Genomic DNA, 26,397 nt, shown 5'->3' with positions numbered 1-26,397 from the left:
GATACGGTGCGACATGTGGAAAAAACACACCCCTGTTTTAGTTACAAAGTGCCGTAACTCAAAAAGTGTTAATCCTATTTTCACCAAAAAGTATACAGATCATTTGACCATCATAAGAAACAACTATGTTAAGTTTCATGAAATTTGGATAAGTCGTTCTCAAGTTACGGTGCGACATGTTTACGCCGGACAGACAGACGGACAGACAGACGGACAGACGGACGGACACCGGACATTTGTATACCATAAAACGTCCCGTCAAAATTTTGACGGGCGTATAAAAAGGCAGGACAAAATTTTTCATCCTAGCCCCCCCCCCCCCCCCTAAAAATCTTTTGGTAGCTCCCTAAAAACGCTTCATTAAAACTGTTTCGGCCTCAAAAATATTTCCATAAGTCAATCACGGTATCCCAATCCAATGAGAATAGAAGTGATCACGCATATTAATTCTCTTGTCCCACCAAGTACCCTTTACTGCTGGCCTACTGAAGTATACCACTTCTCCTCCTGCCAACCAGGCACACCACCAACCAAATGTACCAACAGTCATAATAGTGTGATCACAGGAAGATAATGTTGCCATGTCAATGGTTCTTTTTTCGTGAACATATTCTACACGAATATTCCCAGGCATGTTTTGTTTTGCCCATTCTAACCCATTCGATGCTACAATGAATATAACGTTTTTGTACTTGTTTAAAAAATAATCAACTGCTTTCGATAAATATTCGGGCGTAGCTACAACAAAACCTTGTTTATTGTTTACCATATCACCTCGCCTAATATGAACACCAACTAACGTCACGTTGGCTCTAGATATAGAATATTTTGTCAAGATTTGTTTTATTATGTTAGTCGCTGTTTTGATTATGTGACCACGAAAGGTCAGATGGTTTCTGAGAGCGTTTTCGTATTCATCAAAATATTTCCATGACTGAAGATACGTTCCTAAACGGAAACTATTAGATGAGTTGAACTGTCTTAAACTAGGATCATAAGTAGCAGGATATTTTTCGTTACGTGACTTCTGTTGTTTGCAGAATTTTTCATTTTTGCTAAATGTTACATTGATTTTGAATACTTTGCTGAGAAATGAATCACTTTTTATTATCACAGTCATATTTTTGGATTTTGCAATTCCGAACGTCGATGCAAATTGGAATAAATGGTTGCCAAAACCACCAACAAACTCTGCACAAAGCACACCTTCATTAAATTTTCCTCTCGGAGAATTGTCCAACATCGTCCAATGTAAAGTTTTTTTAACGGGACCAAACGATATCCAGAAAATGACGGCACAACATATTGAATCTGGAAAAAATAAGTAGTGGAAGAAGTAAAATATCAAAATAAAAATGTTTAACTATATATTTAGAGATTATCTTGTCTACTTTAATGCAACATGTCAAAAATTAAAAATGAGAGATACTTGTAAATCGTAAAAATTTTCTAAATAAATCTTACATATTGTTATATCCTTTCTTCGATTCTTTCCATAGGTGAACTACAAATAAATTAAGGCGTTATAATAATCAAACATAAAAAAATACCGATTTATAATACGTGTACTTGTGGTCGTATTAAAATTGTAGAAACTGAGCCGGTAAAAAGTAGTTCCCCTCAACTAATTTTATAACTCGGATTATATTATGATCCGATCCCACAATTGCTATAGTTCTATGTAGATTTGGACTTATCTAGGTACATATATCTTAAAGCCTTGGTGCATGGACAAGTGGTAATCACCAGCCTGCAACTACTAAGGTTGTGAGTACCAATCCCGATCTTAATAGAAAAGAAATATCTTTTTTTTTCTCTCTGGTTTCTCGGTTTTCTTCCACCAAAAGAAACTTGTGGGTATGATACAGCCAAAAGTGCTGATTGATTTACTGTTTGATGTTTGGTTTATGTCCAGTGGCAGATATTTCATGCATGTTCAGAATGAAAACAAATTAACATCATATTTAACTGTTACTGTAAAATGGGTGTATGTTGGATTAACCCTTATGGCTTAAAAGTGCCAATCGTGGCGTTGAAACTTCAACAATAGTATAACTATCAATCACATAACAAATATTTATGAACTATTGAATTTTCCTCGGAGTTTTTTTGTTGTTGTTATTTTGCCTTTTTATGCAATTTGGGTCATCCGCCTTAAATGAAAATATTATAGGGTGTCGCTAAACAAAAGTTTCACTGTATTTGTCTGCAATTTTAACGGCTGCTAATACCGAATGCTAAATAGAAATTCATCAGTAAAATACAAAAAAATATAAAAGAAATTCAAACATGTCAAATCCAAACTTTTTTTTCTTCAGATGAAAAAAGCTGTTGATCAAGTGTTATAACATTCCATAGAGGTTTCACAAAGTTGTTGATGTCTAAAATATATAGTTTTTATGGGGATCTGACGAAGCAGCGTATTTATATACATCCACTTTAGGAAGAATTTTACTGTCTTTATTCGGATCGGATGTGGCAGGGTATTTATATATCCACTTTAGGAAAATTTAATTTACTGTCGAATGGGAGAAGTTAAAGAGATGACAATATTATATGAATGTATTATATGTATATATATGTATATTATATATTACATCAATGTTATAAAGAAAGCAAACATTTTATCTTGGAGGTTTAATAAACTACCGTGTATATATGTAATATGAAACTGAACATCCAAACTAAACATTTCTATTTTTAAATACTAGAGTTCAGTTTAACGTACAAAAATCCTATAATTGAGCCTACAATACAATGATACAAATACATACTGCTTAAAAATTAAGATCACACAAATGTAAATAAAATGGGTTGAATAAACCACACTTACCAACATAATACATCGGTACAGGCAATCTGACAATTAACCATTTTGTTTGTACCTCAGTGTACAAATAGTGTGCTTATTTTTAACTTGTACATGTTGTATGCTTTTTTATGTTATTTATCGAACGGAAATTCAATACGGGTAGATAAGTGTATGTGATTTAGTTTCGCATGTATAATACCAATACCCCCCCTTTTCACACGGTACAAATATGATCACGTACTGCTGATGTCATATAGAACAATTGATATTTATAAGCAAAACATATATGAAAATTGATGCAAAACACTTATATACATGATGCACAATTCGTACATGCAAAATGTGTTAAATTTGCCTTCACGAATTAAATATTATTATTGTGGTAGATCTAGTGATTATATTTATAATAAGCCAAAATATTTTTTTATATATGACATTGCTGTTGTATTTGTTAACTATCAAGTTTCAAAAAACGTTTAACTAATATTATTAGATATAAACTGGTTTTGCTTTAGTTTACTTTAGTTGTTATTTTTCTATTGCTAAATTCACAGAAATGTACGAGAAAACCGGCAACCGTGGTCTAGCAACACTTTTGGAGACATTGGTCTTACTTTTTCACTTTTCACCTAATAAGAATAAAATTATGGTTATATTATGTTTTAAGGAAAATCTATGATTATGCATGCCGATCCCCTATATGAAAAACAAAATTGCTTTTAAACCAATGATACTTTTAGACATGTTACGAAAAGGTATATACTTTATGCTGTGGTTGAAAAATTATAACGTCAAATGAGGGGGCATGTGTGAAAGCATTAATTTTTGATTCAGACTGGAAAATCACCCGAGATATTGACCAGTTATCTGTCCTACATCTTGGTTATTTTTTTCTTTTTTGATGTAACACCAAATATGTTAACCACTTTCTGTTATTATAGATTATGATTATAGCACAGTAAAGGTGTACGTTTGTGTGGGTGAACGGGTTGGGGAAAAATACCACATCTTCATATTTTCAACTTTCTGATTTGGCGTCCTCAATGCTCTTCAAGTTCGTACTTTATTTGTCTGTTTGCTTTTTTTTATTCAATCGACAAAGATGTCTTTTGTAGACGAAACGCGCGTCAGACGTACATAATGATAGTCATGGTAAAAATGGATGATGGCTTATTTCCTGCATTTTCTACTATTTTAGGCTATTGTTTAAGTGTTTTTCATCCCCCCCATCTTATTTATTCATTATTTATGTATTAACATGATTAAAGTGTCCATTTTTTTCTGTATTCTTTATATTTATGATTCATTATTCTGTAAATCCATTCAGACCCTCATTGATAGCATTAAACCCTTGACACAGACCAGGTTGTACCCTGATAAGAACTCAATGTTCAAATGCATACCCTGGAAACAGACCTAGTCGTACTCCGTTAGGAGTTGAATGTTCAATTGAATACCTGGGAAAAGGACCAGGTCGTACCCTGTTTGGAGTTCAATGCTCAATTGTATACCCTGGAAACAAACCAGATAGTACCATGTTAGGAGTTCAATGCTCGAGTTCTTACCCTGGGAATAGACCAGATAGTACCATGTTAGTTCAATGTTCAAGTGCATACCCTCGAAATAAAACAGGTCGTACCCTGTTTGGAGTTCAAGGCTTAAGTGCTTACCCTGAAAACAAACCAGGTCGTACCCTGTAAGAAGTTGAATGATCAAGTGCTTATCCTCGAAACAAACCAGGTCGATCGCATCCTGATTGCAGTTCAATGCTAGAGTGCTTACCCTGGAATCAGACCAGATAGTAGTCTGTTTGGAGTTCAATACCCGAGCGCGTACCCTGGAAACAGACCAGATAGTACCCTGTTAGGAGTTCAATGCTCAGATGCATTTTGAACTATCGAAGGTTTAATAGAAAACAAAGCAGACGAAAAAACTGTTATACCTTTAAGTTTTTACATTATATTTTACAGCTTAATATCCTACAAACAAATTTCAATGTTCACGCTTCTTCTATTCTTGTATTAAAGTATCCATTTTTTCTGTATTCTTTATATTTATGATTCACTATTCTGTAAATCCATTCAGACCCTCATTGATAGCCTTAAACCCTTGACACAGACCAGGTTGTATCCTGATAAGAATTCATTGTTCAAATACATACCCTGGAAACAGACCCAGTCGTACCCCGTTAGGAGTTGAATGTTCTATTGAATACCTGGGAAAAGGACCAGATAGTACCCTTTTAGAGTTCAATGCTCGAGTGCTTACCCTCGAAACAGACCAGATAGTACCCTGTTTGAAGTTCAATGCTCCAGTGCATTCCCTTGAAACTAACCAGGTCGTACCCTTTTAGGAGTTCTATGCTCGAGAGCCTACCCTCAAAACGAACCAGGCCGTTTCCTTTTTGGAGTTCAATGCTCGAGTGCTTACCCTGGAAACAAACCAGGCCGTACCTTTAAGGAGTTCAATTCTCGAGAGCCTACCCTCGAAACGAACAAGGCCGTTCCCTGTTTGGAGTTCATTGCTCGAGTGCTTACCCTGGAAACAAACCAAGTTGTACCCTGTTTGGAGTTCAATGCGTGAGTTATTACCCTGGAATCTAGCCAGGTCGTACCCTGTTTGGAGTTCAATGCCCAAATGCTTACTCTGGAAACAAAGCAGGTCGTACCATGTTTGGAATTCAATGCTTGAGTGTTTACCCTGGAAACAGACTAGATAGTACCCTGTTCGGAGTTCAATGCTCGAGTGTTAACCCTGGAAACAGACAAGATAGTACCCTGTTCGGAGTTCTATGCTCGTGTGCTTAACCTGGAAACAACCAGGTCGTACCCCGTTTGGAGTTTAATGCTCAAGTGCTTACCCTGGAAACAAACCAGATAATCCCCTGTTATTTCAATGATCGGGTGCTTACCTTGGAAACAAACCAGGTTTTACTCTGTTTTGAGTTTAATGCTCGAGTGCTCACACTGAAAACACATTAGATAGTACCCTGTTTGGAGTTTCATGCTCGAGTGCGTACCCTGGAAAGAAACCAGGTCTTATCCTGTTTGGAGTTCAATGCTCGAGTGCGTACCCTGGAAACAGACCAGATAGTAAGTACCCTGTTAGGAGTTTAATGCTCAAGTGCATTTTGCACTATTGAAAGTTTAATAAAAAAAAACCAATGCAGACGACAAAATTGTACCAAAATTGAAGCTATTACATCATATATATTGCACAGTTTAATATCACAAAAACAAATTCCAATGTTCACGCATCTTATACTGTTACAGCTTATAATAGCAGTTTGATCTTCCGTGATAAAATTAATAATCTATCATGTCCTTCTAATGAATGGTGTAAATGGCCTTCAGACTAATCACTAGTACTTAATGGTACTAAGTGATTTATTTTCTATATGTCTCGCTAGAAAGTCAATCATATTACTTGACATAGTTTTTGAAAACATGATTTTTAAGTTGAAATTGACATTTCTGATGCGTCTTGAAATGATATATACACCATGTAATAGACATATTAACTCAAATTTCATGATTTAAGATCACAAATTTCCTGATCAAATTTCTTTTTAGTCAAAACACACAATTTACGGACTTGTAAATGATACCACGGGTGTCATTCGGTATATCCAATGATCGTGAAAAAATAACTAGCGGTGGACAAGCATTCCGACCGGATCGTCACTGCAATTGAGTGTAATTTTACTTCACAATCTTAAAAAATCTGCTGTATTTTCAAAAGGAACAATTTAGAAAAAGAATAAGTCTTATTTATGAAAATATTTAAAATACGTCACAGATCTATATGAAATTTATATGACAATCGTTTGAATGACTTATACTTAAATATAGCCTTGTCTCCAATTATATTTAAAATGTTATGTTATAATAACATGTATATCACAAAAAGGCGAAAACGGGAAATGGCCTTAACCGGCCACCATAGTTTAGATAAATTCCAATATCATGATATTTTTGAAGCTTTTAAAAAATCTTTAATGTTTCAGATATTCAGAGATCGCTTCAAAACAAATATAATAGCGTTGTTGTTTTATAGAACTTTCACACCGCTTATTATCAAAACATATATGTTTTGTGAAAAAGGCAAATAAGTTTATATATTCAAACTAAGTCAGATTAGCGTAGCCAAAGCAGAGATTAACATTCGAGACGTTCCAAGAATTTTATTCCTACTTCCGGCCGAGAGATATCGAGTGGCCCATAGACACATCCAAAACTCACCAATATCAGCATGAACCCCTCAAAATATATTGTACCCTTACATCCAATCACAGCCCTCCTAAGTTGACTTCCTTCACCTGTCTTGGGTACACAAAAGGCCAACCTAATGCTGGGAAAATGTAATAGTACCGTTTTCCCTAAACATTGAAGAAGAAGTTGCGACATGAAAATGTAGACGTATTATATAAACATGATAAACTGAATAAGCTTTTAAAATAAAAGCCGTAACAATTTGTAAATTATTTGTTACAAGTTAAATATAGATCAGATCTACTAAAGATATCACTTTTATCTAAAAATATTTCTAGTTTCACTTTAGATAATGATTTCCGGTACAGTGGTGTCTTTCCGGTATACTAGTGGGCGGGTATGCTGATGCCTGTATGCGAGCTGTACGCTGACTGACGCCTCTCTTTCTATCTGCATATCGTCAAATCACAAGAAGGAAATTATAGATACACCATGCAAATGTACGTATTTATTCATGTTATTCTTGTTATTTTAGAGAATTTTTATTTGATTATACATTGCACAATCATGTTTTAGAAGCAGTAAAAGACAGTAAATATTTAGGTGTAACTATAAGCCATGATCTTGATTGGGGAACACACCTTTAAACAATATTACCTGTAAGTCAAATAAAACCTTAGGTTTTCTTCGTAGGAACTTGAAAAACTGCTCACATAAAACCTTACGTACACATCACTTATCCGTCCAGTCGTCGAATACTCTTCCCCTTTCTGGGATCCGTACAAAAAGCAACACATCACCTTACGTACACATCACTTATCCGTCCAGTCGTCGAATATTCTTCCCCTGTCTGGGATCCGTACAAAAAGCAACAAATTACTCAGGTTGAGCAGGTACAGCGTAAGGCAGCCAGGTTTGTCTTCAATGATTATAAAGACAGATCACCTGGAGCAGTTTCAAATTTAATTAAATCATTGGAATGGGAACATTTAGAAATAAGAAGGAAAAAAGCTAGATTAACTATGCTGTATAAAATAAATTGGGGGTTAGTTGAAGTTCCTAAGGACAATTTAACAATATCTGATAGACGTACTAGGGGGGGAAATAAATTTAGGCAAATATCAACAAATAAAGATTTCTATAAATTTTCATTTTATCCTCGCACTATTTCGGACTGGAACTCACTACCTAAAGCAATAGGTATGTCTGACACCCTGGAATCCTTCAAAAGTGGCATATCCACTCTAACATTTGAAGGATCCACAACAACTTATTAAACTACAAAGCCAATGTACATAATGTATATATGTTATTGTTAACGATTTTTCTTTGTCTTATTATTTTTAAATTAAGTCCATGTACATAGCACACAAGTTCCGGGAAGTTTTACACTCCTACCTAGGAGTCTACTCCCGTATTCGGAAGAAGTATATACATGGTATACATAGAACCAGACATAACATGCAATATACAGATCGGATAATCATATCATAAAGTGTAGCTGCAGAACCGTTGGATCGAGGGCCAATACAGCTGACTGAGAATTTATACCAGTGCCAATACAGAAACAGGCTGCCAGTTCATAACACTTTTATTAAATGAATCCAACTTTTTCAATATAGACTTGTTCTGAATGTTGGATTACACAGTTACATACATCAAAGTTGAATATAGGGTCAATATTTCCAATACGGACTGGCAATGATTTGAATATAGGACCAATATTTCCAATACGGACTGGCAAGGATGTGAATATAGGGCCAATATTTCCAATACGGACTGGTAATGAATCCTCACTGAATTACATGCACAATATATGTTTACATGTAATTCAGGATTCATTGCCAGTCGGTATTTGGAAATATTGAACCGGTCCGAAAAGCAATATAGATCAAGTGATTTATATGACCAGGACGACGTCACAAGTATGACACATGTATGCCGTTTTGGTAAGTATTCGGGCTGTTTTAATCGTATTATTTATATTATTATTATATGTTAATAAATATACATATATATATAGGCTTTATACATATATACAACGTGTTCAATGTCACATATTGAGACTAGGGTTGGTATTAAACGGGGACGGCAAATTTGGCCGACCGACCAAGAATAGCCATGATTACTTACAGCTTTTGGTAAACAGAAACAATTCAGAGGCGGATTTATAGGGGGGCGGGTCCTTTTCTTGGAAAAAGGTATATTATATAGGGAATCATTGAAGCATGTACAATGCAGCTGGTTCTCGACACATGTTCTTTTGTCATTAATAGTTAGATGTAATTAAAAGGCTCCATGTTGTGTCCACCTCAGGTAGAGAAGCATCAGCTACGAGATATTATACAAATATTTAGAATATGATTTTGTTATGTTCAATTAAGAATTGAATGCTTCTTTTTGTAACTTCATTGGGGTGTAAAAGCGTTGACCGAAGTACATTTTGTATGAAGCGCCGAAGCGCTTCATTCTAAAAATGTGCGCACGGTCAACGCTTTTACAACCCTATGAAGTTACAAAAAGAAGCATTCAATACTTATAATTACATTTTTTTAGCTAGGATCATTAAAACACGAATTTTATCAATTTGTTTTTTAATTTACTTGTGCACTTTATTGTGGGACCTCGTGTTATCATGAATGAAAAGTTTTATTGAGTAATGCAATTGCTTAAGGAATAACACGTGATGTGTAGTTAGCCAACCAGAATAACGTATTGTAGTGAAACATACATCTAATGTAATTATTCATAAATATAAGTGAAATGACGTAATACTAATTTGTTTTCAGCAACCAATTTGGTTCAATTTCGTCAAAATAAGTAATGAAACATTGCTGATGAATTATGCACTTGCAAATGAATAATTGGACCTCATTGAATTCGTATTAAAGTGACCTCCAATATAATTCATTAGCTAAGAATGCACGATTAATACATGTTATATATTTGATATGTGTAGGTATGATTTATCTAAATTTACCTTAAACATGTATTAGTCGTGCATGCTTTATTTAGTTTTGCTGTATTTTTTTTCAGTTTTTAGATGGCGTCTTCTTTTCAAATGTGCGAACCTTGTTTTAGAGGTGGCGAACATACACAAGGTGTCAGTTGGTGTTCAGATTGTGAAGAAATCCTCTGTGCTTTTTGTGAGAAAGCACATCGAGTTGCTAAATTGTCAAAGTCTCATGCAGTTGTTCATCTAGAAGCAATAAAAAGTGTCAAAGTTGAACGAATTGCCGATATGAACATTTGCGAAAAGCATCTTGGTAAAAATTTAGAAGCCTTTTGTACCTCCCATGATTCCCTTTGTTGTAGTTCGTGTGTATTTGAACAACACAAAGCGTGCGAGAAAGTGCTTGCTCTTGATGAAGCCTCTGTTGGGATAAAATCATCTGCTGTTGTGCATGATGTGCAAAGATCAATATTGGTAGTAATTGATGCATATGATAAAATTTTACAAAACCAAAAGAAAAACAAAGAAACTTTGGCGGAAAAAGAAACCAGTGTAAAAATGGCTATTGCAAATCTAAAATCAAAAGTGAATAAACATTTGGACTCTCTCGCAAATTCTGTGTCGATCATTAGAGATGAAAGCTTATTAAAAATTGAAAAAAATTGTCAGACTATTTTGGAAAAAAGAGACAATTTGATGACTCATAAGAAAAACTTTGACTTTTTGAGAGAGCATGGTTCAGAAAGCAAGTTATTTTTGTTAACGGAAACTTTGAAAAAAGAACTTACAGTAAACGACGGATCAATACAAGAATTGTTATCAAATATTAAAACCCAGTCAATAACATTCAGCAGTTTACAATCAGATTTATCAGCTGTAGCTAGCGTATGTCTCGAAGAAGAACCCCTAAACATAAAACATGAGATTGGCATTCTAAACAGAGCTCAGATGGTTAAATCGACAACATCATTGAAAAAAGATGCATTCATAGACCTTGGCTTTGATGAACCAACCCCTCTTACAGGAATAGAAGTGACTGAAGACAATAGAATATTACTCTGTTACTGGTTAAATCAATCTGTTTTAATTCTTGACAAAAATGGAAAGTTTATTTTGAAAGCAGATGTCGATGGAGATCCTTATGGTATATCTTTGATTCCACACAAATTCCAAGCTGTAATTTCAATGCCAGAGGCAAAAAAGGTGTATATTCTTAACAGTTCGAATCTTGAATATATACGACACTTCAAAACACTAAATGAGTGCTATGGGATAGTAGTCCTAGACAACAACATTTATGCAGGTTCCTCCGGTGTAATATCAGTTATAAAAATTAACGGTCAATACCTGAGATCAATTTCTTTACTACCAAATTGTAGTTCTATACGATACATTTATCCGATGGAAGATGGAAATTTATTCTGTACAAGCTTGCACAATATTTTTATTACCAGTGTTGATGGGGCCATTTTGTCTACGAATGGTTACTGTGACGAACCACGTGGAATAGCTATTGATAAGAATGGGCATGTGTATGTTGCAGACAAGACCAGCCATAAAGTATATCGCTTCAATGCTGATGGTACTAAAATTGACAATGTTTTACACATAACAGGACAGTTCGAGTCGCCTCAATCTCTTAGATTTAATAGAGACCATACTAAGTTGTATGTTGGTTTTGTCAAAAGTAATTTTTTGGGAGTATTTAGTTGCAGTTAAAACCTGAGGTTAGAACATACAGAAATTAGCAACTAACAATTTTGAAATTATCCTTTGTTATATTACCCGTTCTATCAGGACAGAACCGCAGTGACTCAACAGGCGGTCTATTCTTAAACATTTTAGCAGAGCCTCAGTGACTCAACAGGCGGCTTATTCACATAACATTTTAACATACCATAGATAAAATTGATTTGAATAAAAGGAGATTTTGTATATATGCAATTTAGACTGGACTGTCTACAGTCTATATAACCGGTAATTTAGAAATACTCGAGTTTAGATAAACAAATATATTGACATTTGTACTTTGTTTTAATCATGGTTTTATAACATTTGGCAAGAAAAAACAAGTGTGTCGAAATGCTGAGGCGAGAAGCGAGTTTGAGGAAGAAAGGGGCGGGGTAAAATCGCTAGAAATTAGAGATATTTTTTGGGACGATTTTAAGCAAAATATTTGTGAGGATCAGAATTGGATCGGATACACGCCTTCTACCCCGCTTCTGAATCCGCCACTAGATTACGGTTTGCCCGATCTTTGCAAAAACTTTGGGAGGATCATAGTTTGAAATACGTAAACCGTTAAACTTTAGCTCACCTGGTGTCCGTCGTCGTCCGTCAACTTTTACAAAAATCCTCTCCTCTTAAAATACTCCGGGCTCATGGTTTCTTTTTCAAGGATCAACGCTTATCCATTGTATCTATATCACTTAAAATATTTGACCTAGATACGACAACCGTTCATGCTGGCTGTTCAAAACTCCTCCCTCTGAAAAAAACACTTTGCCAGTAGTTTGCTTGTTTAAAAACAAAAAGGGGAGGTTCATGGAAGAGCCTTCACAAACGATTTACACTTATATACATCTGACAAATAAATTACCTTCATGGTCTTAATCATAATCGAAATAATTGATGCAAGCTATATTTTATTGTAGTTTTAACATGGGTAGGCATTTACGTCAAATCTGTCAAGCGAATTTGTATAGGAGTTGTTGCCCTTGAATGACAAATTTTCCATTTTAGCATACTGGTCACATACCGGTATGGCCAAGTCAGCTTTTTTTTATAACTTGGCGCCCATCGTCCGTCTGCTTTGTTTTACCAAACGCAGCAACAATCTCTATTGAGAAATCGAATATTATTAATCAAAAGTTAAATTTGTAATAAAACAAGAGTGCACACACTGGAATGTCTTGCCTTCTTTACGAATCATTTGTATTATGTTGATAGTCCTAAATATAAAGCTTTACTTCAACTATCACATAAACTTAACATGATCCCAGAAAATGAGGGCAAAGTCATATTTTAAAACAAACAAGAAATACATGTACACCTTACAATCATTCAACACTAAATGTAATTGACCTATTGCTTATACTTTCTAAGAAACAGACTCAACCAAGAAAACTAAACATTGACCAATTAACCATGAAAATAAGGTCATCGTCAGATGAACCATGTCAAGCAGACGTGTACAACCTACAATCCTTCCATACAGCAAATATAGATGACCTATTGCTTATAGTTTAAGAAAAACAAACCAATACACAAATAAAACTTAACACTGATCACTGACCCATGAAAATGAGGTCTAGGTCATATGACACCTGCCAGTTGGACATGTACACCTTACAAATATTATATACACCAAATATAGTAGACCTATTGCTTATAGTATCTGAGATACACGTATGGACTTGACCACCAAAACTTAACCTTGTTCACTAATCCATTAAAGGAGGTCGAGGTCAAGTGAAAACGGGCATGAGGACCTTACAAGGTACGCACATCCCAAATATAGGTATCCTATTACTCATAATAAGAGAGAAATTAACATTACAAAAAATCTTAACTTTTTTTCAAGTAGTCACTGAACCATAAAAATGAGGTCAAGGACAATGGACATGTGACAGACGGAAACTTCGTAACATGGGGCATCTATATACAAAATATGAAGATTTTAAGAATTTAGATAACGCCGCCGCCGCCGCCACGGCCGGATCACTATCCCTATGTCGAGGCTCGACAGAAATGGATTATATGCGACAGCTATTGTGTTTAGACCCTGTACATTAAATTTGTGTAGAGGTGATTAAACAGATTTTGTGGGTTTCACTTACTTAACAATACGTTTTTTTTTATTATTAAATGTTAAAAGAGAAACCCTCCTAACACAGTCTTATGAAAACGAAAAATGAGCACAAGTCGTATTTGAAGGAAAGAAGAGGTCTGACAAAAGCAATATTAAATGTAAATTATATCAAAAACCATTTCCAAAATAAACTAATATAATAATAGGTTGAATTGCCTTACACGGCTTGATCAGTGAGTCTCACGAAAATGCCCACACGTATCGAGGGTAAATTGCTATTGCTATGACAAGCTTCAGACGTTGACCCTGACACTTTTATTTGACCAAGTATTATACTTTGTATAATGCGAATCAAGGTCATTGACATATTTTCAGTCTATAATTTGACATGATATTAAACTGACAAAATGAATGAAGAGACTAAGTAGAGCAGGGAATGAAAAAGAAACAGAAATGAAGGCATCCGTGTTGCTAACTCAGCTATAGTCCTTGATCTTTCTGAAGCATATACGTTTTGTAATTGCATTAGTTAGATACAAGGAGCTCATAGAAAGACTACAAAACTCGTTATATCACAATAAGAACATTTAGTCAAGCATACTGAAGTGGCTTCACAGTCATAGAACAAAAAATATGAAAAGCTAAAAAGGCTGTCAGTTGCAAATGAAACGGGAGACCTGACTGAAACAACAATGACAACAATTTACGTTTGGAGGAGAAATATTACCACGAGCAATAATCTCACGAACAAAACGTTTCTGTAAACTCACAAGTACAAAAATCATAATTAAGCAATGAAACTTCATTCAACATGGGAAAACATAGGCAGAAATTAACCAAGACGTTTCGAGAATAAAGTAAAATATCATTTGGGAGAATTAAAACTGATTTAGTGGCAAAGTTATCTAAATGACAAAAAAAAAGTTACAGAACGACTAAAATACAAGACTTTTCATTAATAATATCGTATTTAATTATGATAAATCTAAATGGTATTTCATACAAACCACTTTGTTAATTTCGACCGTGTACCAGAAGCGGATTTACCATCATCAGGAACGGTAAAAAAAATTGAAAGCCAATGATGCCGTATAAGTGTGGAAATAGTTAAAGGGTTAATATAATGACCAAACAGCTTGACACGTTCTTGACACTTGTTGGCTTGGTGTGGTTTTGGTGAGGTTGTGGCGTAATTTTATTTTTGTTATCCTTTATCTTTGCTATTTTTAAATTGCTCATATCGAATTAAAGGAACACATAGCAAGCCTATAAACAGAAAAATGCGGAGAAGACATAAATAACGTGGGAGTGACATGCCTGATGTTATATATGTATGTGACAATTGTATTTATTTAATATTAAAAAGTTTCCTTAAATATCGGACGACCTTGAAATGAAATCCGAATTCGAACAAAAACTGTTACCAGAATGAAAAACTGTTACCAGAATGAGGGCAATAACAAAATTCATAATGAAAACTCTTTAGTTAGTTGTTTGAAATCCAATAACGTTAAAATACAAAAATTAATTAAAGTTAAAGAAGTTTGAATGAACATAAAATGTTTTCTTTTTCTCCATACAACTGACATAGCCAAAGCAAAACGATTGAAGTTTTTATTCATTTAGCAATGAAACATATTATTTCCGCCTCATTTCCGGTTGAAAATAAAATAACTCTTAAATTTCTCATAGAACAATAAAAACCAAATTTAGTTAAGGGTGTACCCAACACCTTTACTAAAATTAATTTGGCTCGTTTAATTTTCATAAGACTTTGACAAAGTATTAATTTTGACCCTTTGACAAAAATTTCTAAATTTCAAAAAATTTTAACCAACCGTTTTATCAGAAAAAATACACTGGTTATATAGCAGTTTGACAAACACTAATTTTGATCATAAATATTCCCGTAACAACACAACGTAATTAAAACGTTTAGCGGGTTTTACAGATTTGTCTCCCTGTAGTGTAAGGTACCACCTTAAACAAATTTTTGGTAATAATTTCATTTTAAGTTAGTTTCTTACTGATAATTCATTCTTTCATGTAAAAAAATCCTAAGGCAATGACATTCTTTGTTTTTATAATAAAAGAACACAGTATTAAGTCAGGAACATGACAGTTGTTGTCCATTTGTTCGATATGTTTGGGCTTTTGATTTTGCCATTTGATTAGGGACTTACCGTTTTGAATTTTCCTCGGAGTTCAGTATTTTTGTTATTTTACTTTTTGTTACACTTGATACACTGTAGATGTACCGTAGACATCTTATCAAATGAGTCTCTATTCTCATATCGAACATTTTTGTATTGTTGTACACAAACTCAAAGTACGACAATCTTCTGTGATTAAACCTTCACAGTCAAATAACTTTAAGTGATATAAAGTAGTCACTGCCTATTATAGGTTATGAGTCAATTTATAATTAGGGTAAAATTATCTAGTTCAATATGTGAACGTGGCATATGACAATTTCTTGAAACATGTTCAATATATCTAAAAACTAACAGTCATTTATTAATATATGACATATGATAGATAACCGTCACTATGCAATTTGTCTTAGCAAACCTATTCTAAAACATTCAAATTGATAAATACAGTTATTTTTACTCATTTTAGCAGATGGTCTTAAGCTTGCAAAGGATAAATTAAATGAAATGAACGATCGTTTGGGTCAATATTCTATCATATATTATGATATTTTATCGAGTTCAAAGTAAAATAATTAGAAACCCGGTTATGATTAGCGCTAAGCAAATTCATTCTAATTAAAATGTAGATCTGTGATTTCGTTATTCCCTTAAGTAAGTAAGTTACGAGACATCGGAATTTTATTTATTCTGTAAGCACACCTACAATCTATATAACAAAAAACAAATTTCGAGTTCCATTTGATAAATTAAATTAACCAAGATCGCAATTTTATGTCAACAACAATACCCATCTCCCTGTAAAAAAAAAAGAGTAGCATTGCCCCTATACAAACATACGCACAAGTATTGATATTGACGTCTTCCTTAATAAATCACGTTGAACAACGGGATGTAAGATATACATATTTAATTTCCAATGTACTTTCGATATTTACGAATAATCACACTTGATAAAGTGTTACTAATAAAACTAAAATTTATGGGTTTTTTTTGGAGAAAGTACTAGAAATCTCAAGAATATAAAAAAAATAAATCAATTTCGGATTTTTCAGCTTGTTTTTAACAAGTTTAATTTGCAAACTAAAGATAAATGATTTATGCTATTTTTATTCTACCATTTCTGCTGTTTTGAACAGAACCTATAAATTAACGGATGTCAAGACATCAAAACATTTTGAAAATTTTGTAAAAAATAAATTGTAAAGACTTATTATAACAATTATTACATGATCATCTATTAGAAAGAGAACAAAATATATGTTTTCAGACTTGTGGAAATAAAATCTGCTCGATTGTTGGTTGATTAAAGAACAGTGGCAAATATTTCATGCATGTTCAGGACGAGAACAAAATTAACAATAAATACAATAGGTCGGTCCTTTAATAGAGGCCGTTTCGATGAAACCCGGAGAAACTTTGACTGCCATTGGAAAATAAAGTTATGTAGAAACATAATATTCGCTTGCAACATGCCACCTTCAAGATTTAATGAAGTAATACTTGATTTCCATTCATGATATATTAAATAAAGGCAACAGTAGTATACTGCTGTTCGAAATTCATAAATCGATTGAGAAAAAAAACCAAATCCGGGTTACAAACTAAAACTGAGGGAAACAGTGACACATCAAAAATAAGGGGAGAACAACATAAACACCAAAATAAAACACACAAAAAAAACCATACTACAAATGTGTAATATAACATGTTCCTGGCTTGGTACAGGACATTTTAAGAAAAAATGGTGGATCGAACCTGGTTTTGTTGCTAGCCAAACTTCCCGCTTTTATGGCAATGTTAAACAAAACATTAAAATAACTACATTACATGACAGGACTAAGAAACACACAAATAATAGCTATCAAAAGGCACCAGGCTTATAATTTAATATGTCAGACGCGAGTTTTGGCTACAGAAGACCCATCAGTGACACTCAGATAAATAAACAGCTGCGCCATGAGCGCATGATACGCCCGACGTCTTATTTGGAAGTTTTATGCAATATTCATAAATAGTTTCTGAGAAAGTTTTAACCAATAATCATATATTGTTTTTGAGACACGGCGGGACATGTGAAACCTCCGACCCTGTTTTTTTTTTTACAAAAAACGAAATATCACTAAAATAAAATTTTGAATCAAAACCAAAAAGTATACAGATCTTTAGATTTATATAACAAAGAAGTGTGTAAAGTTTTAAGCAATAATCATAAATTATTTTTGAGATAGGGCGCGACATGATGTAAAAAAACCATCCCCTGTTTAACAAAATACTCAAAAACTCCAAAATGAAGTTTTGAATCATCACCAAAAAGTATACAGATCTTTAGATTAATATAACAAAGAAGTGTGTAAAGTTTTAAGCAATAATCATCAATTGTTTAAAAGATACGGCACAACATGTAAAAAAAACCTCCCCCTTTTTTTTTTACAAAATACTCAATAACTCAAAAATGAAATTTTGAATCATCACCAAAAAGTATACATATCTTTAGATTAATATAAGAAAAGGCATGTGTAAAGTTTTAAGCAGTAATCATAAATCGTTTTTGAGATATGGTGCGACATGTAAAAAAACCTCCCCCTTTTTTTACAAAATACTCAATAACTAAAGAATAAAATTTTGAATCATCACCAAAAAGTTTACAGATATTAAGATTAATATAACTAAGAAGTTTTTAAAGTTTTAAGCCATAATCAAGAATCGTTTTTGAGATACGGTGCGACATGTGAAAAAAAAACCACACCCCTGTTTTAGTTACAAAGTGCCGTAACTCAAAAAGTTTTAATCTTATTTTCACCAAAAAGCATACAGATCATTTGACCATCATAAGAAACAACTATGTTAAGTTTCATGAAATTTGGATAAGTCGTTCTCAAGTTACGGTGCGACATGTTTACGCCGGACAGACAGACGGACGGACACCGAACATTTGTATACCATAATACGTCCCGTCAAAATTTTGACGGGCGTATAAAAAATGAAATACTGAAATTAAAATAGTATTTTGTTCAATCAAACCAAATTACTCTTTGATAAGGTACTTTGACCTATAATGCTGGATAATGGTTTACTTTTTACAAATTTTAACTTGGACGGAGATTAGCCTAATTGGCACTCAAACCACATCTATCTTTGATTAGTGTATTTCTTTTTAGTTACACTCTAAAATAAACTACCACACCATCGTCTACAAGAAATATAGACAATTTTTACTTCATGACTTATTAAAAGAATGAATATTCAACCAACACCGTACTTATTTATAAGTACAAAGTGAGAAACTGAAAGAGCATTTTTTTGGTAATACTTTCCAATATGTCAATCGAAACTCTGTATTAATGGATCATCATTGAAACAATGGATTCAACTCAGGTTATTCTAATTTCGTGCATTATATATGAACAGTAAAATTACCCATAAGAATCGGCAGTTTAACAGACATTCTTGTGCGCCAAACTATGAAATTGGAAATCAGTTTGCTAATCATTGTATTGCATGTAATTATTGTCAACTTTTGCACTGAGTTCGCAATCTTTAATATTAAAACTTTCAGTTCATTTAGTTGAATACAGGTACAATTTTTTTTCAAATTATGTAATCATACTAAAACTAAGATTGCAACTCCTACAGACTACCTTCGGCTGTTATCTGCTCTTTGGTTGTATTGTTGTCTATTTGACATATATACCCTATTTCCATCCTCAATTCTAAGTTGAACTTGGACGACCGTTTTGTTCTGTCAAGTAAGACTCTTTTTGGCTTTGATGCTTTCAAACGTTTTATATTCGATTTGGCTTTCTTAAACATTTGATTTTGACCCCCGTTTGGACCGTACGTGCTAAAGTTTTCCACAGAAACACTTGTCGTGCAGGCGCACTGGAATACGTACCATATTCGATAATATTACCATGTTTTCAATATCAGTTGTTTGGGTATTTACCAACTATATAATTCAACATATTTGATGATCATTGATGAAAATAAATCAATTCTTGGTTCCATTCATATTTATTACGACCTTTTAATTTGTACATACCTGGTAAGCTTCTTATATGTAATTAGAATTAAGTTTGCTGTAAAAATAACTTCTATTATAATAAACACATAAACATTTTATCTGTGTTCATTGTTTTAGAATGCTTCTTTTTGTTTGTTTGAATTAAGTCAAGAAAAATAGGTCGGTTGTATTAGAAAAGTACTGTTTCCTTTGAACGAAACCGATCCTCTCTACCATACATTCTTTTGTAAAGTTCAAATATTTGTATAATTCCAATATAAAAAAAAACTGTGTTAAGTTATTTTTTTTCAATTTCACCAATGCAAATATTCGTTGAACCTACAATAGAGATCGAAATAAACTAAATGTAAAAAGTTTATAATTAAGACAACATGCAATTATAAAGTTTAAGTATGCTTTATATTATATTCAATGTTTTGTATTTTTTAAATAAAAAATGTGATGCGGATTATATGGGTATTTCTTTAGAATAGAAGCTATAAGTAAGTCTATTAATATACATAAAAAAACAATGGATAACGGTACTAAAATAAAAGACGTATGGCATACCAAATACATTTTTTCAACTGCATTTTTAATTCAACATTCAACAAACAATGCAAAAAAGCTTTTAAGTCGGACATGTTTACTCGTATTTATTGACTATACCAGCGCTACTGAGTTTATACAAGACAAAACAGTATATATGTAGGACTCTAAAGTGCGATGTGGACGCTAAAGTACGATGGTCACTCTAAAGTGCGATGGCCTCCGTTAAAGTGCGATGCCTACACACGCTTTAGTGCGATGGTCCGTGAAAGTGTAGACGTAAAAACGTACTATGGATTATGACGTGCACTGTCGTTTCTACAAAATAAATGAGAAAGCCGAAAGATGAATGTAGAATATTTGATTAACAACTATAAACCAAATGTCAATGACTTACTTAATTTAAACTTAACCATGTTAACCGTGCTTTGTCGGCTGAGGCAAATGTTTTTTTCGGGTGCCGGAAGAAGGACTTGTGTCCTGCAGACGATCATTTTACTATATACAGATACATGTACCAAAGTATACGCATAAGTATTCTTTATCTTGTTTTTATTAGAAGCTAACGGATACATTGAAATCATTGTTTATGTTGCAGTTTTCTTTGCGGTCCCCGTTAACATATTGTCGATTTTATTGAATATTAAAGTCGTTAAAATTTAGGTACATGTTTCTTGCGTAAATCATAAATTGTCCGCTAAAACATTTATTTAGTTTGTACATAATGTAGGAAAATACAACCTGTGTGTGTACTCATTAAGAAATAGGAGAAAGCTCGGAGAACATTGTATTTCTCTCTGATTTAAATTAAGATTTAAACAAATAAATGTTACACAATGAACGAATTATGTATTTGTAATTTACGACGACGACTTTAAGGGGAGATGTTCACATAAGGGATAGACTGCCTGTGACCTGCAAGCTACGCCAATTATAAAAAAAAATAAAAAATTGATACGCCCAAATTTAAAAAAAAATCATACACAGGATATATAGATTTTGGTCACACCTAAATTACCATTTTAACAATTATCACGTGGTCGGTCTTTTAAATTCAGAAACAATCACTGAAGCCTACCGGCACATTATGAAGCCTATCACATATGTTGTAAAACCATAGCATACTTTACCTTTTTGGTCTATATATCGCACTTTAGCGTGATATTCGATCGTACTTTAGCAAACAAACAACCATCGCACTTTAGCGTGGTACACCATCGTACTTTAGCGTGGACCATCGCACTTTAGCGAAGACCATCGTACTTTGGCGTAGACCATCGCACTTTAGCGTGGTACACCATCGTACTTTAGCGTGGACCATCGCACTTTAGCGTGACCATCGCGCTTTAGAGTGTCATCGCACTTTAGAGTCCTACATATATAAATAGACATAGTTGAAGCATGACGTAAACACAAATTGTAATACACAAAGTATACGAATGTATCAACTTAGTAAATAAAATAAAACCATGTAAAAGTAACATTTGTCACAGCTAAAACTAGGCTACGCTCATTAAAATCAGCTTTATTAGAATAAGAGTTCCGATAAACCGAACAAATGAGCAATTGGCAATCGAACCACATATTCTTTTTTTTTAATATATACAATACACATCGGGAGGAACATCACCGTTCCCCAAAAAAGGGAGTTTATAATAGGAAAATTGAAATTAGTTTTAATTTTTTGTCTGTTTTGTTCGAACACAATTATGTTTTGAACGGATTGGTTTTGGTTTTACTAGCTTTTAAGTTCTGAAGATTTTCTCAAAAATATACCGTTGATCGATTTTAATCAGTGGGTTTATTTAATGGAGACATAAAAGGTCACAGGCTAGAGTGTGGTAAAAGTTTTCATGTACTACTACATTGTATCTTTGATTAAGTATACTATTGCGGTAATAAGTCATATCCTAATGTTGCCGGTTTGACAGACATTCACTGAATAATATATAAGAATAAAGTATGAAATATAGTCTATCTTTCTTTTCAGTTTCCTTATTCGTACATTTTATGGTAATCGCCAAGTTAGTTTTTAAATTGTACGTTTACAAAACATTTATAAAATGTTCATATTCAATATGCTATTTTGGCCATGTGGTGACACGACATTTTTCATTTTGATGCAAATAATTACATACTTATCCTTTTTCATAATTGAACGATACAAATGAATAGAGATTTCCTACGACAATCATACCAATTATAATGTTTGGGATCCTATCCGGTGCTGATTTGATTATTCCGGACAATATCTACAATTCATCTTGATAGTACCAAGATTAAAATAATTAGATTCGTGTCAATATATTTACTAATATTATAGGGATTGGTTACATGGATTAGACAAGAGAACAAAGCGAAAGATTTCTTTTTACAGAAATTTGATTTAAAATACGACATTTCTGCCCTCAGACAATGACGGGAATGACTGTGCTGCGACGTAACCACTAAACAAAGGGTTCTTACAATTACAGACTTCCTTTCATGTTTGGTTCATTGAACATCTTCGCTGTTTCTTATATTTTATTTTACAGTGGATGGGCACGGAAAGTCGAGATGATGTCGCGAATGGGGTTTTGTTCGGTAAATAGATGTATTAAAAAGGTAGAGGGTTCTACAATAAAATCCAAAGTATTTTTGAAAAAATTGTCTAACTGTAATCTTTAAAAAAAAATGGGGTTACTGGGCTTTTTTTCACCTTACAGGTTGTGCAAATTGTTAGATTTCGTATTTTTTTTGTGCATGGAAAACCGGTGCATGGAAAACCTAATTTTGGGTGATAAAAAGAAAATTACACCATATAATTTTAGGTAGGAATACGAGAAGATAGCTCTAATAATATAATTTTAGATAAGAAAAAGAACACAATATGTCTTGACGATTTTCTTGCTACGTTATAAAATATGTAAATTCACAACACATTAATTTATTGAGATACTTTATCTGAGTTATAAAATTGAGAATGGAAATGGGGAATGTGCCAAAGAGACAACAACCCGACCATAGAAAAAAACAACATCAGAAGGTCACCAACAGGTCTTCAATGTAGCGAGAAATTCCCGCAACTGGAGGCGTCCTTCAACTGGCCCCTAAACAAATATATACTAGTTCAGTATCTCCGCTTGTGAGACAAAGTTCGAGAAAAAAATGAATCAAACAGTAACATTCATTTTTTTTGGTGAAAAAAAGCCGTAAAATTAAGATGACAAAAATTTTAACATGGAAAGTCTTACGCTAGAATTACATATCTACTCTCTAAATTTGCACCTTTTGTTTAAGATCTTGACCGATTTGTATCTGCTATTTCAAAATCCAGGATTGAGGAAGACACCCCGGCTATCGCAAAGCCACGATAACCAATATTTTGCGTAGTTGGGTAATATACTTGTTAATAATTCAGCATTACATATTATCTGGCTTACTAGTACAAGTACATTTCATCTGGGAGATTATTATATCATTAATATCCATAGCAACTAAGTTAAATACACCTTTGTAAGTTAGGAGATGTTTTAGTGATAATTACTTAAAGTAATGGTACACCCGTTGATAAGAACATGAACCTTCGAAAGATAAATCATGTGCTCCGAACGGGTAACCATAATTTATCCTAATCAACATGTGACACGCGCCGTATGACTCCTATACAATACGTTGATACGATACATCTATTGATTAAATAGCACGTGATATCGGATTGACAATTGACTCTTATTTTGTCCTTAGACATCACCAAGTTCTTGAACCATCTAAAAGTTAAAACGGCTTATCATATTTTTTTTTCTTCATTTTACACTGAAACAACTATTTTTTATGTCGATTGTTCTTCATCATCTAAGTTGGAACAAATGATTTTTTTTTCAACATACTTCATAACAAAAGAAATAAGTAGGCCAATGAGACAACTCTCCATTCAAGTCTCATTGTGTAAAAACACATATTAGGTCAAAGTACAATATTGGCCGACGTAAAATGAAAATGTTTTGTGAAAAAGTCTTAACCTAATGTACTATTAAAAAATCCGAAGTTGTGAAATATTTACTTAGAAATGATAGGAAACGCGACAACTTTGTGAATAGAAATAAAAATAAGCTTAGATATCCTTGCATGTTGATAATTTTTGGGTTTATGTTTCGCCCAGTCAGAGTAAAGAGTTGTCATTTCGTGCTTACGAGACGAAAACAACCATTCACCTTTCTGCTATTCAAAAAACACATTTGGGCTTGGCATATATAGTTTAGTCATTTGACCCAAACCCAAGTTAAAAGACATGACTGAGTTAGAACTTTCCGTTCTAGAAAGTAAACATAATTGCAGCAGATGTCAATTTTATGTGTTTACAGCAAACGATCGAATAATGAATGACTAGAAAATAGTGATTTATTTTCAGATGAATTAGTTTATGTTACAAACTGATTGACTTGAATTGAAAATTACAGAAATAATATTAACAAACATACACTTAAACGGTACTGAATAGAACTTGATACACTGTGGCAAGGAACCTTCAATCGGGTAACCTCTTGGGGGAAATGTTTCAACATTTCAAATTTAATTTTGAAAAGAAACTTAATAACGTATCAGTAATAAAATGAGTACATTGATGCAAAATAAACAACGCAATCTCATTGAAATAATAACTTCTTTTTCAACAAATATTGAACCGTGCAACCTTTTTCTTAGTTTTTTTTATAAGTGATATGTTTTCTTACAATATAAGTGATTATCAATGGGAGCTGATATGAACCCAGTTTTATGTTCTAATGATTGTTCATATCAAAACAAGTACCAAAGAACCTTTAATAAAGTGCACATGTAATTCACACCAACCGTTCTGCTGGTACGATAAAAGCAATATTGTAAATAAACTTGAAATTGTCTAAAAAATGCAGAATTATATAGAAGTACACGACATTACATCAATTGAATGGTATATATATATACGTGTATATATAAATACATGGTTTGATTTTACATTCTGTTTTTGATAATTCGAAATTGTTCTATGTCAACCAGTTTACTTGCTTTTCGCCATGTCTGATGACTTTAAGCTATAGATGTCAAAAGAAAACGAAAATGACAATTTTAATATAAAATATAAAATAATCCTGATTCTGCCTGAGCTGTTTCTAACTGTAATACTCTTGTATATTCTTTTTTTTAATAAATAAAACATGTTTTTATTTGAATTCATACTTCTGTTAAGTTTTAGGTTAGATAACTAAGATGTTCTAATGGTTTATGAATTTTGCAATGTTTTAAAACTAATACAATGAGAATCTCGATTTCCTTATGCACAATCATCAGATCAATGACTATTTAACGCATTCTAATAAAGATAACATGATGGGTTTCATACGTGGAGCAGAAACTGTTGATCTTGCCTCAATGGAGAACTAATTTCATTCCTTAGGGAGCTACCATTTGATTTTTAGGGGGGCGGGGGGCTAGGATGAAAAAAGTTGTCCTGCTTTTTTTTTAGTTGTAATCCCTGTCCTGCCTTTTTATTCTTTACTCTATTCGGTCCTGCCTTTTTTTTTTACTAGTTTATCCTGACTTTTTTTACACAAGTTGTCATCCTGCCTTTTTTTTTACCAAGTTGCTTATCCTGCCTTTTTTTTTACTCAAAACTCCTGTCCTGCCTATTTTTTTTCAAATTTCATCCTAGCCCCCCATAAAAATCAAATGGTAGCTCCCTTAGTCAGAATGGAATTCGTGTAGCTTATAGATCAATCGGTGTTGTATATTTTGTCTGTTGGTTTTTTTGTTCATGTTGTTGTTTGTTTTTCGTCCGATTTATTGATTCGGTTGCTTAATTGGCATCTTCTCAGATGTTCTATTCCAGAAATTAGAAAGTATGAACTCTCAATGAAATATAATCCTTGTCACCATTCCAGCCGTGTCA

The 26,397-nt window shown here is 33.2% G+C and overlaps 2 protein-coding genes across 3 annotated transcripts; one reads left to right on the top strand and one right to left on the bottom strand.

Moving 5' to 3' along the window:
• Positions 1-346: 346 nt before the first annotated feature.
• Positions 347-2,947, bottom strand: LOC139481567 (galactoside alpha-(1,2)-fucosyltransferase 1-like). 2 transcript variants are annotated; one of them, XM_071264985.1, is made up of 3 exons: positions 2,834-2,947; positions 1,465-1,504; positions 347-1,311 (listed from the first exon to the last, which is right to left on the bottom strand). In XM_071264985.1, the coding sequence occupies exons 1-3, from the start codon at positions 2,837-2,839 to the stop codon at positions 401-403; spliced, it is 957 nt and encodes a 318-aa protein (XP_071121086.1). In that variant the 5' UTR covers positions 2,840-2,947; the 3' UTR covers positions 347-400. The 2 variants fall into 2 exon arrangements, with proteins under 2 accessions (XP_071121086.1, XP_071121087.1); XM_071264986.1 differs by lacking the exon at positions 1,465-1,504 and having other exon boundaries at positions 2,834-2,881.
• Positions 2,948-7,365: 4,418 nt separating this feature from the next.
• Positions 7,366-11,999, top strand: LOC139481566 (uncharacterized). The gene is made up of 2 exons (XM_071264984.1): positions 7,366-7,523; positions 10,060-11,999. Exon 2 carries the CDS (start codon positions 10,067-10,069, stop codon positions 11,693-11,695), a length of 1,629 nt encoding a protein of 542 aa, XP_071121085.1. The 5' UTR covers positions 7,366-7,523; positions 10,060-10,066; the 3' UTR covers positions 11,696-11,999.
• Positions 12,000-26,397: the final 14,398 nt, after the last annotated feature.

Source organism: Mytilus edulis, chromosome 7 (genome assembly GCF_963676685.1).
Source record: "Mytilus edulis chromosome 7, xbMytEdul2.2, whole genome shotgun sequence".
NCBI classification, from domain to species: Eukaryota; Metazoa; Mollusca; class Bivalvia; order Mytilida; family Mytilidae; genus Mytilus; species Mytilus edulis.
The sequence above is the reverse complement of the archived record's forward strand: the minus strand, read 5'-3'. Positions and strand labels throughout refer to the sequence as shown.